This window comes from Solanum dulcamara, chromosome 2 (assembly GCF_947179165.1).
Source record: "Solanum dulcamara chromosome 2, daSolDulc1.2, whole genome shotgun sequence".
In the NCBI taxonomy this organism is placed as follows: Eukaryota; Viridiplantae; Streptophyta; class Magnoliopsida; order Solanales; family Solanaceae; genus Solanum; species Solanum dulcamara.
The window spans coordinates 76996080-77013736 of record NC_077238.1 but is presented as its reverse complement, the minus strand read 5'-3'; the positions used below and the strand labels follow the sequence as shown (position 1 = coordinate 77013736).

Below are 17657 nucleotides of genomic sequence, written 5' to 3'. Positions count from 1 at the left end.
AATCAATAACATTCATAATCAAAACGAACCGACCGATAAACAACCCTAACAATCAGAGCAAGTTTCAAGTCTCACAGCACACATCAAGAAAGAAAGTACTCCTAACTTGTATGGCCTCAATTTGAACTGATTTGTTGCAGATCTCAAATTAAGCGAGTATATATCTATTCTCTTATAGCTTAAACTACAGAAAAGACTACAACAACATATTCAGTGAAATCTCACAAATGGGGTATGGCGAGGGTAAAGTGTACACAGACCTTACCTCTACTTTGTGGAGGTAGAGAGACCGTTTACGGAAGATCTTCGGCTCAAGTGGAACAAATAAAAGGAGTTAAAACTAGAGAAAAGACTCTTCACACAATTCATTAGATATAAATGGAGAAAGAAAAGCTACAGCAATTTTCCTCCTTTTGAAAGATACAAAGGAAAAGCCTAACTAACAAGAAATTTCTTTAATACCTCCTAAATGAGATTGTATTATTCCCACCACTGTGTTCAGGCCACACAATACAAAAAGGCCCTTGAGATTAACTTGTACACCACTTGTCAGCGTCAACTTATAGCACTCATCGACATGAATGGATTTTGGGCAATCATATCTCATATTTATTCTACTTTCAGAACAATCTTCATGAACTCATAAACGAAATAACTTATGGCAGCTGATGGCAAAACCTGAAGAGCAAAATAAAAAAACGCATTTTGTTACCATAATTTTACTTAACAAGTAAAACTAGAAGATCAAAGGAACTTTTCTAAACAGACAAAACAAAACAAATGTATCACAATGTTAGCACAAGAGAACTACCAACCATATCTTGACCAGCAGACCACCCAAGGTCATGCCATGCCCTTGGGTGCATATCCAAGGACTTTTTATTGAAACAGGGTCCTATATATCTATTCCAATTTCCTTATGATAGAACTACAGTAAACAAGAGATTGTTTGTTTGATGTACCTGTAATAAGCTGGGAGTCAATCCTGCATAGAGGGCAGGAATACCACCTTGCTCAAATATCTTCAAGCTAGTTGCCAATGCACTCATCTTGGTGGCCCGGACCTGCATTTGAAGCTGTCTCCTCACAACTTCAAATGGGTATGTAGCGGCTTCAGAACAAGCACCAGCAATTGCTCCATATACCAAAGTTCTAACTGTACCCAATTCCAGTTGATCTAATGCATTTAGATCTTCACCTTGTTTCATATTTTGTAGCCTTTTCCTCCCTTCTGGTGAATGCAAATAAGCTGATTTTAGTATATCATAAACACCATAAAAAACCGCGCCTGAAGGTGCCATGCTTATGATGGAAGGAACTAGGCCCTTGTAAAGAGAGAAGAATCCCTCAGTGTGAATCATGTGGCTGAAAGCATCAATTAAGCCTCCCAATGCTTCTCCCCCAGGTGCTACCATTACTGTCCTAATCTGGAATATTGACATTTCCAAAGTTTAAAAAAAATGAAACACGGTCAGATTATCGTCGAACGGGTAGGACTTGAGGTATTTCTTGAATGTTGCCATAAAGAAGAGAGAGACAAGGACTAGTGTTTTGTATAATATAGGACTCGCAGAAGAAAGGTTATAGCACATGATTAAAAGTCATGCAGCGTGCTAATATATTAAAGCTAGAGCAATAAAATGATTCTATTTACCAACGCATCAAAAATATTTTCAAATGATTAAATTAGCAGTATTTGTTACAGATGAACTGAATCTTCAATGACATTCACCACAGCTGCTTCACTCGACATAGTCTCTAACAATTATGCTACTGGCTTTTCTTTTAAGTTTAATTAAGCCCCCAAATCATATTCTGACTTTGCTAGTTCCTCTTAGTTCATTCAGATCAGTGACATAGAGTCAAAGCAATCAGCATGACCATGAAAGGAAAACCGAGAAAATTTTGATCACTACGCAGAGGGTGCCACTAGAAGAAAATAATTTGTCAAGCTAAGCAACCTGAAAATGTCAAATGGGCAAAGTAAATTTTCAAAAGCCCATATCAACTTGCATTATTTTTCAAAGCATACAACCAAGGAAATCCAAGAGCTAGCTTCACCATATAACAGGACAATAAAGATAGTTTCGCGTCTAGCACCAACTTCCAAGCTACTTTAACAGTTTAACTTCCCTTCCCTGATTTAGTAGTACAGAAACAGATACATATCCAACTCAGCGGAGTTCAACTCATTATGCTTTTAAAAAGAAATCAAGAAGCAAAACAGGTTGACTATACTAAAATATATCTCACAGTGTCCATAGGTATGCAGAGCACAGTGGCTGTAATTCCTGCAGCAGCACCAGCAACAAATCTTTCGAGATTAGTTGCCTCCTCATTACCAGTTAAGTTAAGGAGATGATCCCTGTATTTTTCATACGAATAGAAGTTGATAGCCTTAAACGGTGCCGTGCGTAGAATATTGACAAAATTCCCTTTCCAAAATCCCTTGATGCCTTGAGTGGCTGCAATCGTCTTGATGAGCTCCAAAAGATGCTTTTGCTCACCACGAACTATATACTCCAGCTTTAATCTCTCAAGAGGAGCAACAAAAGTTCTGAAACAAAAACAAGTCAGAAAAACAAAAGTCATTCACAAATAATCAACATATTACAGGTTATATGCAGTTTGTAGGGAACATAATCCATTCAATTCCACTAAAGTACAAGGCTTCAAGAAAGTATAACTAAGACTCACATTGCAAAATTCAAAGTCACAACAAGGAATAAGGAGAGGGGCTTCATAGAAACTTTCATTCTAAAGGAAAGCGAAGAACCAACAAAAGAAGCATTTTGAGCATATAAACATGTTTTGTTTCGAATGCATCAAACTTATTCCGCTAAGATATGACATCACATTGATCCATTTTACAAGCAAAAAGTAGATATATGCCCGGCTCAAGTAACAAGAATCTAACTCTATATTTCAACATTCATGTTTAAATCCTTCCTAGCAATGGATATCCTTTACACTCAACTCTTTCCATGAGGCTTCTAGAGTTTTTGTTACTTTGCAGTAGGTTTAGGTGGACAAAATGGAAGGAAAGAAATCACAGATACTTTGGAGGCAAAAAGGAGAGTATTTGTAAGGTTTTGACTTGGCAAGGAGTTTAATAAAGTAAACAAGACTTTTGAATCTTGTGGTCTTAAACTAAAGATATGTAAAAAAGCTCCAAAATGACCTTTAATCTTATGGTCTTAAACATGCCATGTGGAAAGTTACAATTAAAGAGCTACCAAAACGCCAAGAATACATACACCATGTAGGGAGGGAGTACATGTTTAACTCTTTTAGAGCACCCAAAAAAGATGTGTCCTAGTAATCAATGAAGTGAGAGCAGAATTATGAGATCTCAAGTTCAAATCCCAGCAGAGACAAGAACACTAGCTGATTTCTTTCCATCTGCCTAAGCCTTGGTGGACAGAGTTACCTAGTAACTCTTGCTAGTGGAAGGTAGCAGGTATCAAAAAAATATATTTATCTCTTTAGGCTTTTTTTATGTAAAAACGAAAATGTACAAGAAGCAGATAGGATGACTAATTTCCTTAGTTCTATTCACATGCAGCTATTGTACTAACATGCATATTGCAAATGGAAGTACTACTCATCATTGCTCTCTCTGGACCCTATTCTTTAATAAAATTTTCAGTGCAATTTCAATGTTACTTTGCAGTAGATTCTAGTTTTGTTTGTGTATAAAAGATTTGATGTACACTACTTGATTTAGTCAGAAGAAAAAGGAAACATACAAGAAGAGCCAAAATTCTTTTGCAGAATATTTATTCTTTACAGTAGATGATAAGTTGGGAAAACGAAGAGAGAGCTATAGAAGATTCATATAACCAAGCCTAACTAACTTGGGTTTGAGGCAGTGTTGATTGACCTGACATTGGGGAAGCAACCCCTTCTTAATCAATATTATTATTTATTATTAATAAGAAAGGAGGCTCCAACATATTCAAATAACAAAGTGAGACCCTAGGTTAGGTATTTTCTCCTTTTCCAAGTATTCACACTTCATGATTCTTATTAATTAATAAACAAACATATTAAACGGATTTCTAAGCTTAATGTTATACCATATAGCAATAATTACAGTATAATGTTTAACAGCTCATGGCTTTACACAGAGAAAAGATCAACCGGGCAGTATTCATATCTAAGCAATTCAATAATTCTTCTATTAAGTAGGATAAGAATCTTCAATTGTTTGTTTTCTATTTTCTTTTGTTAAATAAATAAATAAGGTAAGGTTAGGAACAAGAGGTCATGGATTCAAGTCATAGAAATAGCCTCAATGTAGCGTACAATAGACCCAATGTAATCCGGTCTTTCCCCATGCATAGCGGGAGCTTAGTGCACCGGCTGTCCTCTTTTAAGTATCAACTGATCTAATCCCTTTGAATCCCAATTAAGCCAAGAATAAATATACCACGTAGTTATCCATCCAAGTTAAATGACAGAAAAATCACCATCAAATAGTCCAAGCATGTCCATGACAAACCAATTGATCCTCAAATAATTAAATAATTTGAATTTTCAAATGGACACTATTTTCTCCATGCCATCAAATTTTACCTCACCACAATGAAGCATTTTGAATAAGAAATGAGCTGAATAGAGCAAAATAGAATAGCGGATTCAAATAGATGACTTCAACTAGTTTATAGTTGAGTCTTCATTGATTGATACAAATAGGCATTCCAAATATCTTGACTTCAACAATACAAAATCATACCAAAACCAACAACAACTAACGGATATATATAGCTGACTTCAACTAGTTTATCGTTGAGGCTTAGTATATTGATACAAAAAGGCATTTCAATCATCTTGACTTCAACAATATATAGCTGACTTCAACTAGTTTATCGTTGAGGCTAGTTGATTTATACAAAAAAAAAGTCATTTCAAATATTCTTGACTGAAAGCAATACAAAATCATGCCAACAACAAAATCTAGCCTTAATCACAAGTTCACAACTTAAATCCGTTATAAGTTAATTATACCAATCTTCTATATCCATTCGGCTCTATTAAGGCTCATTCATTATAGCAATATTAAGCAAATATGTTTGTTAACAAGCAAGAAATTACAAGCAAGAAATTACTGATCAAAACCAATTCAAAACTGAAAAAAAGTGCTCATTTTTTAACCTTGAGACAGCTGCAGCAACAGCTCCAGCCCATAGATGCTTAGTAGTATTCAAAGCTGCCCCTCCACCGGTTAGCACTTTCTTCTCCTCATCCACCTTTTCAACTTGCCGCCGACACACTAGCATTTCACTTTCCGCCGCCGTTTCACCGGAATCCTCCTGAAACCCTTCATTCCCACCGCCGTTAATTGACACCGTCACCGACAAAAACCGTCCGCCGGTGCCGCGAACCTCCAATCCCAACCCTCTGCGCCGATTCTCCCAAGAACACAAACTCTGGTTCCCAATCAACGACACGAATGATCTCGGAGCCGAATCTTCTAGAAACAACCCACCATTCAACCCGATCGAATTCAAACACAGATCACTACTGCTCAAACTCGAAATCCGAACCCGACCCGGATCCGATGGAATCACCATTTTCACAGCTACTTTCACACTGTAGCACCAAAATGGAATTTGAGAAAAAGGGGATATTTAAAAGAGAAGAAAACAATGGAAAATGAGAACAATGGAGGAAACAAATGCATTGATTCCATCGTCATGAAGAAGGGGGAAAAAAAAATTCCTTTTTTACTGTACAAGTTCTTCAACTTTTATTTTTATTTTTGATTGGAAATTTGTGACACAATACCAGAAAAGGAAAAAAGAATGTTATTTTAATGTTTTCATGAATTGATGGTTTATAGTGACAGATAACTGTTGATGTATATTGTTTTGTTTTGGTTATAGTGACAGATAACTGTTAGGCCAAAACGGAAACAATACGTGTGTGATGGACTTGGATCGTAACAAATGTTACGGTCGAATTTCATCAAATTGTTTTGTTGTGTATGTAACATCATGATGGAGGATGGGTCTCAAAGAACGACCTAGCATATGAAGAAGTAGTGCATATGAAATGTTAAGCGAGTTACACGTTAAAATGAGAAAAAAACGTAAGGAATTTAATAAGATATAACACAAGTTCACATGATATGCGTGCTTCTAAATGATGGAGTAATATAAGAAACAAATATGTGAGGCTTGTTGGTCAAAACTGACAATATTTGACGTGAATTTCGATAGTGACATCATATTAGTTTGTTTAAAAAAAAATCTATATTTGAAAATTTTAAATTTTAAGCTTTAAATTACTCTTAGTGAGAAATTTTTGGAGCCATTTAATCACATGTTTAAGATGACAAATTTTAAAAATCTTAAGAATATTATTTTCTTTTTAAAATATTATTTCAAATCAAATTATGTGACAAATTAAAACACAGAGGAATATTTAAAAATAAGATCACATTGAACACATTGACTTAGCTAAAACTTTAAATTGTGATTGTCTTTATTAGTAGGTGTGTGGATAATATTTATAAAAATGTATTTGAAGTTGAAAAGAAATTTGGAAGTTATTCAGTTGCAATTAGTATAAACTTCTTAGAGTAATATTTATCAAGTTAGGCTCTAATAAATGGCATCTCAACAATTACAAGGCCACTAACATTAAACATGGATTGTAATGAACTAGTAAGTATTTCTCTGTTTTTAATTAGAGATTTTAGATTTGAGATTTGGATATTTAGAATATTTTATCTATTAATATAAAATTTTTCGATGCAAATTTAAATTTAATCAAATTCTAAATATCAATTAAAAAACTTAAAAGAAAATATTAACTTGTTATATGGGGAAAAATGTTACATTTTGGAGAACTTTTTAGAAGTTCCTTATATCAACTTGCTGAAGACTTGCAAGAGAATATGCTAAGATAATTCTATTTAAATAACATATTCCTTGTGCGATCTCAATTTCCAAGAACAAGAGCAACTATTGCCTGTGAGGAACTTGTGGAAATAATAAAGAATATGTCATCATAGTTCTTAGCAATAGAATTTCTCTCTCACACACACACATATATATGAAAGTCTATAAAGTTTTTAACAAATATTAGATTTGAACTCATAATTTCAACAGTACAATAAATTCAGTGCGAAAAATCTTAGATTAAACTGGAAATAATAAAGAATATGGCATCATAGTTCTTAGCAGTAGAGTTTCATATATATATATATATATATATATATATATATATATATAAGTCTACTAATTTTTCAACAAATATTAGATTTGAACTCATAATTTCAACAGTACAATAAATTCAGTGTGAAAAGTCTTAGATTAAACTCATTAAGTTAAAATCCCAGGCACGCCTATGTTTGCACCCGTCCGCTATTTCAGTTTATACTAAGGAACTTGAGCTTGTGTAGACACAAGGTGGCATCACAACAAATTGAAATGATACTACAAATACCATTTCATCATACTATATACTCTGCTCACGTAATAGGAAAAAGTGAAAAAGATTCCTGAACTAGGAATCGCATCACATAGTATATAATCACAAGTTTTAGTAGTAACAACAGAATTGTCAGCTACGTCACCATCAGAATTGAAAGAACTTGTTGTACAACATGAATAAAAACCCAAAATTGTTCCAAACCTCATAATGATCTAACAAAATGAGCTAATTGAACATCTACATATATAATGATAATAATTTGATGCAACTGTCCAACTTCTTATCTCTCTCTTGTTAAGTACAAAATCTAGCATGCACAACCTCCACCCTGCTGCTCTGCGTGAGATGAACTTGTGGTAGGCTTCAAATTCACATCCACCATATCTTCTTGCTTCGTGGACGAAAGGGCTTCCATTCCTGGTAAAGCAGCAGCAATCTTTCGGAACAGAGGCTGTAATATTCAATCACATAATAGGGTCATCATCAGTTAAATAACTATGAAAAGCATGATGTTATGTGCAAATACTAAGTGATGAAGAGGAGACTGTACCTTGATATTGAATCCAGCTTTAGCACTAGTTTCTATAAACATTACATTGAATTCACGAGCCTTGGTTTCACCTTCTTCGATGGATACTTGTCTGTTTAAACATCATCGTCCCAATCAGAGAAAGAACGGAAAATATTGACATCAATATTATAGCGGAGTTAATCCAATTTCCCCTTTACAATAATCTTTTTTAAAAACCGGTTTTGTTTTTCTGAAAGAAAATAGGAAGAGAGAAGTGAATTAGCAAGACTGCAAGAGCACATGCCCAAAACAAAGTGTCGGCTCAAACTCTCTCCAGCTACAAGCTCTCTACAAGAATGAACAAAATTGGAGGTCCTTGACTCTTCAAATATAATATTCAAGGGTAGTATAGTCTGCTCTTTTTATTGCTTGTACAACTTTCTCTAAACAAGGAATTTCTATGGAGTCCTAGTCAGCTAAAGGCACAATGGCCTTTGGTTTTGAATCCGACTAAGGTGTGAGCAAGTGTATCTTCTTTGGGATCCATCACCATATCCTTTTTCTTTAGCTATTACACTAGCCTTCTAATCGGCAAAGGTGGAATTTGCTTTTGCTTTAGTTGTTGTCGTAGAGCAATGTTCTGTTCTTTCAGTTGTGTACATAGCCGCATACAAATACGGATGCTGAGAGCAAAACTCTAGACATGATTATGAATCCTAAAGAAACTAGAAGCTAAAAGGTTTACTAGGACTAACCAGAAACAAAGAAGTACATGGTACGGATCATGCCAATGTTAAATAAAACAGGAAAACGTAAACCACGGAAAAAGGTACAGCATAGATAAGTGGTCAAAGCAATTATCAAAAGAAATAAATCGATGAAAGAAGCAATGACTGCAAACCCCCACCTTTTCTCAACAAGATCAGTTTTGTTCCCAACAAGAACGATTATGACATCAGTTCCCCGTTCAGTACGTACTTCCTCAATCCACTTTGAAGTGTTTAGAAATGATTGACGGTCTGCCAATGCAATGATTTATCAGAAAAACATGTGATGGAACATAAAAGATAAATGAATAATCAAAGACAAACACCATACTACATTGGATAACCAATAGACTGACTTCCTTAGAAACTTCTACTCCCAGCTTGCTCAACAATCTTAATATTGTCGAGTAGGTCACAAAAGGCACAGATATATGTAGAAACATTGTATAAAGAATATTCAATCAATTACTCACTGGCAACATCAAACACAATTACAGCGACCGAAGAATCTCTAATGTAACTCGGAATAAGACTCCTAAATCTCTCTTGACCAGCAGTATCCCTGTACACATGAAGATACTACATTTATAAAAGAATAAAATGAAAGGTCAATAAACAAATAAGATCAGTCAGTGAGATGATTATAATCCCAGGTGCAACAGCATATAACAAAATCGCTTCAGAAAGTTAATAATTCCTACAGGACTTCAATTCTATTTGAGGAACAGATTACTTTCTGTACTCGTTTGTATAACGTTTTGCCAGTAATAGGGAAAACTAACCTCTGTCCTAGCTCTAGGTACAGAAGTTTGAATAGGCATGGTCTGATAACATTTCATCTCAACTGTACCAGTTATCATTTCATCTTAAAGAATTACATTTCTAGCATAATCAAAAGATTTTTTTGCTCCAAGACTTATAAAAACACCATATCCTAGATAATCCAGATTCTCAATTGTGACATGTATGAACATAAAAAAAGTCACCTTATACAGTATCCATGAAATCTTCAAGCATAATTAAAATTATTCGTCTCTCAAAGGGCAGCCCGGTGCACTTAAGCTCCCTCTATGCGCAGGGTCCGGGGAAGGGCCCGACCACAAGGGTTTATTGTACGCAGCCTTGCATTTCTGCCAGAGGCTGTTTCCAAGGCTTGAACCCGTGACCTTCTGGTCACATGGCAGCAACTTTACCAGTTACTCCAAGACTCCCCTTCTTAAAATTATTCGCCTATGTTTCTCCTAAACCCCAAATGATAGTAAGCAAGAATCAATGATAGAATTTTGTAAACTTGTTTGTTGTTTAAATGTGGCAATAAAGGTTATTGTAGCTAACTATACAATTCTCAGTTCCCTTTCACATTATCAAGCAGTATATTCTTAGGCAACAAATCCGAAAACAAAAGGTTGCAATTTTAGCCAAGCAAAAAAAGAAAATAACAGAATATGATATCCATCATATCAAACAAATAAATTTAGAAAGGCGGTCTACCAGAGCTGCAAGCGAACTGTTCGATCTTCAAGGTACATTGTCTTCGACAAAAAATCAATACCAATGGTAGCCTGAACATTTAGAAACACGATAAGCAAGAGGGCGATACTAAGTCAATTGATCAAAACTTCAATTTCCCAAATTACTTATTGCAACGCAAATTTTTTCATTTAACTGAAAACAAAGAAGGACATGAGAACTGAAAGTCAACAGCGATAGGACTCAAGATCCAACAATTGTCTTTTAAAAGAGCAAAAGAAATTACTCAAAATTTGACAAAAATGAGAAACTGGCAAAGCATTATCTACGGAATTCTCACTAACAACTATTATGCCTTAGTGTCAACCAAGTTAGGATCTGCTATATGAATTCTCACTGACCATGTTACTCCATTTAAACTCATCTGAGGTCAATATTATACAATTGATCGACATAAACGATTGTAGAAAACCAAAAAGTTTTTGTGTTGGAACTTCTAAAATATAGAATCAACTCCACCCATGTGTGCTTTGTTATAGACACCCTAAGCCCAGATCAAAAGGAGAGTCGTTTTAGTTTGATAACTACCGAACCAATAGAGTGGAATTTATACAGAGGATAGGGACAGAGAGCTACAATATTAGGTACAGGTTCTGAACAATCCAATAGCTTTTGCTTAGATCCTCTATTTGTACAAGGAAATCCATTAAATAGGCATAAATATTTAATTACGAAGCCAATAACTAAAACGAGTTATGAAATCTGTAGCAAGTTCAGCACCCATAACTTCAATTACGGGCTCCGCCTCTGAAGATAAAATGTCAATATCCAAATACATATAGAGGATCCATAGAATCAACCCCAACTAATTTGTAATCCAATCTAGTTTGATTGATAGAATGTCAAAATCATAACAAAAACACAATAAAAAAGATATAATCTTAACCATGATTTCGAAAAATATTGAGAATCAAATATTTATCGCAATAAAAAAAAAGAGAAAAAGGAATTTGTCATTGAAACTTAAGTGATTGACTATATGATCCAATGTAGAAAAGAAAAAAAAAGACAAGGAAATACCAAAAAAGGAAAAATTTATCGAGGATTTGATAAAATTGAAACAGTAAGGAATATAAAATTAAACATTGATAGCCTACGAATGAATTAACCTAAATAGCCGTACATCCACCGATTAAACCAAAAATAGCCTATAAACCGACTAGAAAAAGTAATCAGTAAATTCATCTGGCTATTTGTGCATAGATCCTTAAAAATAAATATATTGTAATGTGGAATGAGGATGAACCTGGTAGGTTGTGTCGAATTTATCGTACATGAAGCGAGTAATGATGCTGGTTTTTCCAACAGATTGATCTCCCAAAAACACAAGCTTGTACTTTGCTAATGGCGATACGGCCGCCATTATTATTCAATTTTCTTCTTCTTCACTCTCTCGAAGATTTGAGATCTGGATCGGTGGAATGAGGCAAGAGAGAGAGAGAGAGAAAGAGAAGAGAGAAAATTGAGGAAGAAAACAGGCAACAAAGGAAGGAAGAGAGAGAGATCAACGTTTTTGAAATGTCAATTTGTAGAATACATACCACTACGAGAAGAAACCGCCAATTTAACGCGATGGACATTTCCTTCCCACGGAAAATGTGTTAAAAGACATTTTTGCCCTTCAATGACCTATACGTGTTTGTGTTTTCGTTTAAATCTTATGATTTTAACTTTATCGAATATTGAAATTGAAAAACTTAATAAATATAGAAGGAGAAACTAATTTTGAGACAAACCCAAAAAGAATAGTATGACACATGAATAGGGAGGGAGGGAGTATATTTCTCAAGGGAAATTGTTTCAAATTTAGGGTGTGTTTGGTATTGAGTATTATACTTTTCAGAAAATATTTTTTAATTTTCTCATATTTAATTGGTTGTTTTTGAAAAAAAAAATTCTCTAGGAAAATAATTTTTTAAAAAAAAATGAGGAAAACAACTTCCCTAAGAAATTAAGCAGCGAAAACAAATTACAAATGGCATTCCACATTGATTGTGTCTTCCTCACCCTCCAACACCTTATTTTTTTAAATCCCTGTAAACCTCATCCCCACGATCCCCCACACCTACTCGCGCCCCTACCTCTCATAATATTAAACTAAATTATATATAGATGCTTTTCGCATAATATTTTTTACTTTTATATGAAACACAAATAAATAAATTAAAAACCTACTTATTTTTTTTAGGTAGTGCGCTTAAGTATTATCCATTTTTGAAGCTAATTGATTTGACAGATAAATTATTACACATTCTTTATCGAATTTCGACTTCTATAACTACCGTCATATTGTCTAAATCGACATTCGACCAACACCCTTTGTGGGTCTAGGTTATCGCATAATTTGACACTATAATTCGAACTTCTCATTCATCCCAACCCACATCACTAGTTCTGCTTATAAGAAATGGGCCACTTGGAGCTTTTAATTCCGTGGTGCGGCTCAAAAAGCAGTCGCACCAAACACATCCTTACTCTTAAAATATTCAATTTCTATTGCACTTGTCTTTTGTTTACTTTCGATCCATCGAAGCTTGTATCGTTGGTTTGGTCTCATTTTTGTCTCTCCCTCAAATTGGTGGATATATATATATATATATATATATATATATATATATATATCGTACGCAATAATTATTGGCATAATACATAAATAAGTTATTTAACTTGCTTTTAGCTGATATCTATATTCTTAGTTTTTGAGTGTGCACATATAAACACTTAAATTTGCATAAAATTGAATAAGTAGACACATGTGTCCTATGTTGCATAGTACGCATATGATGCCACGTAGAACACAAAATTATCATGTAGGACGCCACATAGGTTAAATGAGTATACAAGTTTAAGTATTTATTTGTGCACATCAAAAGTTAAAGGACATAAATGTCAGGTAAGGCCAAATTAAAAGGCACATTTATGTATTATGTCATAATTATTTAAAGCATGATCCTAAATAATTAAAAATGTCCAAATATACCCTTATGCAACTTCCACCATATAAGTCGAATCGATCGGACCGAACTCTCTCACGATGAAAGACAGTTAGTTAAAGACGATAGTTAAGACAAAAAAAAAAATACTATTGTTAGGACTTTCATGAATCAAAATGTAACAAGAATATATAAAATAAAGGCATAAGTCCTTAATTTGATCTCATTTCATATTTATGTCCTCAAATTTTGGTGTGCACAAATAGACACTTAAATTTGTATAAAATTGAACAAGTAAACACATGAGTCTTACGTGACATAATACATGTAAGACACCACGTAAGACAAAAATTATCATGTAGGATGTCACATATGACATGTATGTCTATTTATTCAATTTTATATAAGTTTAAGTGTCTACTTGTGCACAACTAAAGTTTGAGGGCATGAATGTGAGTTAAGACCAAGTTAAAGGCCATATTTGTGTATTATGCCTAAAATAAACTGCAAACGTTAAAAGAGTCAACCTACTTATTTAAATAGCATTCTATCCGTCTCAATTTATCTGTCTTCATTACCTTATTTGACAACTCTTTAATTAATTCCAACTTTTCATCCGACTTGTTTGAGATCACAAAATTAAAAAATATTTTGGTACATTCTACGTATCTTTAGTTTAAGACTAGAAAATTGAAAAAGTCTTTTTGTTGTTGTTGAATTCAATGTCAAGTCAAAATCGCATAAACAAATTGAAACGGAAGAAATATAGTTTAATATAAAATGGAATTTAGTCAAATTTATTAGGGACTATTATTTGAAATAGTTCTATATTGACAAGAAGGTTAAGACAAATGGGGCAGCAGATGTTTAGCTGTTAATTTATTCTTCATATTTTCACTTGATTCTCTGTTTAAACTATGTCTTAGTTGTAGATTAGTTACCACATTCTTTTATTAAAATAGATATATTGGTATAGTTATGAGCACATTAAGCAAGAAGGCTTAACATAATATGTGTCAATTTTGTTACGGGGATAACATAATTACTAATCCCAATTATAAATGTAGATTATTTTGCAAATCACAAATGCAATTTTAGACTTTTCCAAATGAAAAAAAGAAGTGTGTTGCACGTCAAAAGGTGAAGGAAATGATCGAGGATTTGTTTTTTTAGATATGCAAGGCATTACTTTGCATGGTTACTAATCAATCAATTAGAGATATGCCTACCACCAAAAGTCAAACTGATATTAATTTATTTAAGAGGTTAAACTTAATAATTATATATGATATACATTTCAAATTATATTATCATCTTTATGAACCTTTTTGAAATCTCAAATTTTATGGACTTCAGCAAAATTCACTTTGCTTCATCTTTAATTTATGTTTCATGTTATGTTTATCGAACGCAAAGACTTCACTTGATGAAGGATGGTTTGGATCTTTTTATGTTGTTTTCAAAATAAACTTTATAATATGCGCTTTTAAATTTAGTCAAAAATAGACCTCTCAATATGCGCCTTTAAATTTAGTCAAACTTTAATATAACTACTGAACATCAAATTAATAGAAAAACTTCCGTTTATTAAGAGGCAGCATTTGGCAAAACTACCTCATGGTTATGCTTTAAAATTCATATACTATAACTGTAGGTCCAAGATAAAAGAAATATTTTTTAAAAAAATGAATGTTAATGTATCCTTAGAGCATAAAAACGAAGGTTAAAGTCATACTGCGCCAATTAAAATTTTGTAACATTACACTATTATGTCATCGAAAGGATATCTTTAGTACTCTTTCTTTAAATGTGGGATTTAATCTTAATTAGAAATAAAATATGTTAATGGATATTTATCCTATATCTAGCAGTGAATGGTAGACTTGCGACTAAAGACAGACTTGCTAAATAAGGAGTCACACACTTTCCCTTGTGCACTTTGTGTCAATAGATGAATGAAGATCTGGACCACTTATTTTTTTAATGCGTGTATATTGCAGAGGTGTGGAGTAATATACTGAAATGGCAAGGAGTAAGTTGAGGTACAATGAGCTGCCCAGATGAGGTTCAATGGGCTACTAAAGCTATGAAGGGCAAGAGTACGTAGTACAACACGTATATAAACTGACATTGACAAGCACAGTTTATAGCATAATGGAGCGCAACAATAGGATATTCAAGCAAAAGCAACAATCTACTAGTGCACTAAATAGGCACGCATATCATTTAGGAAACACAAGAGAGAAGAAGAAGGTATCCTAGCATAGCTACTAAATTGCAGCATCTTAATATGTATATATAGAATAGCTCGTTGACTTGATGAGTAAACTTAGCAAAGTGGAGCTTTGTGTCCATATCTGTTATATTTTTTTTGGCATAATACATAAATCACAAATAGGCACTTTAACTATTTATTTTTTAAATAAAAAAATACGTGAATCCAACAATCAAAATGCGTGATATACAAATGCTTCCACGTGGATTTTTGAGCCAGTCAGTGGCTGCCACGTAATTAAAAAAATTACATGTATTTTATAATTAAAAAAGGAAATTAAAGAAAAGGGATTCATTAAGGGTAAAATTGTCATTTATGCTTTTTTTATTGTGGTGGGTCTCAAAAATTACACTTGACGCGCTTGATTTTGCATCTCGATCACGCATTTTGTCAGGTTGGATTCGCATATTTTTTTGTTTAAGAAATGAATAGTTAAAATGTCTGTTTGTGCACTATGAAAGTTGGAGGTCATACTTAAAATTTGAAGCCAAATTTATGAGTCAATTTATGTATTATGCCCTTTTTTTTTGTTCTATAACGTTTACTTGCTAAATAAAATTTTACTTACCAAAAAAATATATATGTTACCTGCTATAACTAATAATTAAAGGTCATTATGCCTTTAATTATTTAAGTTCATTTTTCAATAGCAATTGTAAAAGTAATTGTTTATGAATTTCTCCCTTTAAATCATATTAAATGGACCAAAATAAAAGTCTAATTGGTCTTAATCTATTTAGCTGGATTTATACCAAATGAACTCATCCATAGGCTTCAAGCCCAAGAGCCCATTAAACTTTGTTAGAGAAGGCTAGTATGAATCAAATAATACTTTCTCCATATTGAAACTCTAGAGATTGTACCATACATTGTATTTTAAAGTTAAATACTATTTATTCCGTCTCAATTTATGTAATGGTGTTTGATTTGTTACGATATTTACAACTAAAAGGAAAGATTTTGAAACTTGTAATCTAAAATAAATTTTAAATTTTTGTGTGGCTATGAATCATCTCATAATGGTAAAATGAAAATTTTAAAATTTCATTGTTACTACATATAGAAAGGGTCTCATGTTTAAACCCCAACACAGACAAAAATACTACTACATGATTTCTTTCCATTTTTTCTAACCTTGGAGGTTGCAAATATACTCTAGAATTAGTCTATGTGAGTGCAAGCTGGCTCGAACACCACGATTATCAAAAAAACAAAAATATAATAAGGAGTTATTCTTTTTGGACTGACTAAAAAGGGAAGAATGACACATAAATTGAGACAAAGGAAGTTCAATTTTGTTACTTCCTTCATCTTAATTTATGTGGGGATATTTGACTAGATAGAAAATGTAAGAGAAAAAGAAAAACTTTTGGAATTTGTAGTTAAAACGGAAAAGGACCTAAAATGCCATCGAACTACTGGAAATTGTACAAAAATACCCCTCATCCATCTATTGGGCCTAAAATACCCTTAACATCCACTTTTAGGTCCAAAAATGACCTTTTGTTTAATGGAAAAGAGCATTTTAGGCCCAATAGATGGATTAAGGGTATTTTTGTATCATTTCTAATAGTTCGAGGGCATTTAGGCTCTTTAATCATAATTTTAATTAAATAATTTGAATATTTTTTTTAAACACGTGGCGATCATCTATTGTTTATAATTTAATTATTTAAAATTAATTATAAATCAAAATTTATTTAACAGAACTTTAATTAAATAATTTGAATAATTTTTTTTAAACACGTGGAGGCCATCTATTGTTTAAAATTTAATTATTTAAAATTAATTATGAATCCAAAATTTATTTAACAGAATTTTAATTAAATAATTTAAATAATTTTTTAAACGAGTGGCGTCCATCTCTTGGTTATAATTTAATTAATTAAAATTAATTATAAATCAAAATTTATTTAACAGAATTTTAATTAAATAATAATTTTTTAAACATGTGGCGGCCATCTAGTGGTTAGAATTTAATTATTTAAAATTAATTATAAATCAAAATTTTATTTAACAGAATTTTAATTAAATAATTTGAATAATTTTTTTAAAAATGTGACGGTCATTTATTGGTTACAATTTAATTATTTAAAATTAATTATAAATTAAAATTTATTTAACAGAATTTTAATTATGAAAAAAGGCCTAAAATATCCTCGAACTATTGAAAATGATACAAAAATGCCCTCATCCAT

At 32.7% G+C, this 17657-nt stretch overlaps 2 protein-coding genes across 2 annotated transcripts; both read right to left on the bottom strand.

The window, feature by feature from the left end:
- Positions 1–341: 341 nt before the first annotated feature.
- On the bottom strand, positions 342–5916 carry LOC129880807 (probable mitochondrial adenine nucleotide transporter BTL3). Its single transcript, XM_055955008.1, has 4 exons — positions 5158–5916; positions 2254–2557; positions 963–1427; positions 342–678 (listed from the first exon to the last, which is right to left on the bottom strand). The coding sequence occupies exons 1-4, from the start codon at positions 5574–5576 to the stop codon at positions 610–612; spliced, it is 1257 nt and encodes a 418-aa protein (XP_055810983.1). The 5' UTR covers positions 5577–5916; the 3' UTR covers positions 342–609.
- Positions 5917–7488: 1572 nt separating this feature from the next.
- On the bottom strand, positions 7489–11782 carry LOC129880806 (ras-related protein RABH1e). Its single transcript, XM_055955007.1, has 6 exons — positions 11498–11782; positions 10213–10283; positions 9195–9283; positions 8862–8973; positions 7994–8084; positions 7489–7894 (listed from the first exon to the last, which is right to left on the bottom strand). Exons 1-6 carry the CDS (start codon positions 11612–11614, stop codon positions 7751–7753), a joined length of 624 nt encoding a protein of 207 aa, XP_055810982.1. The 5' UTR covers positions 11615–11782; the 3' UTR covers positions 7489–7750.
- Between the last annotated feature and the right edge of the window lie 5875 nt (positions 11783–17657).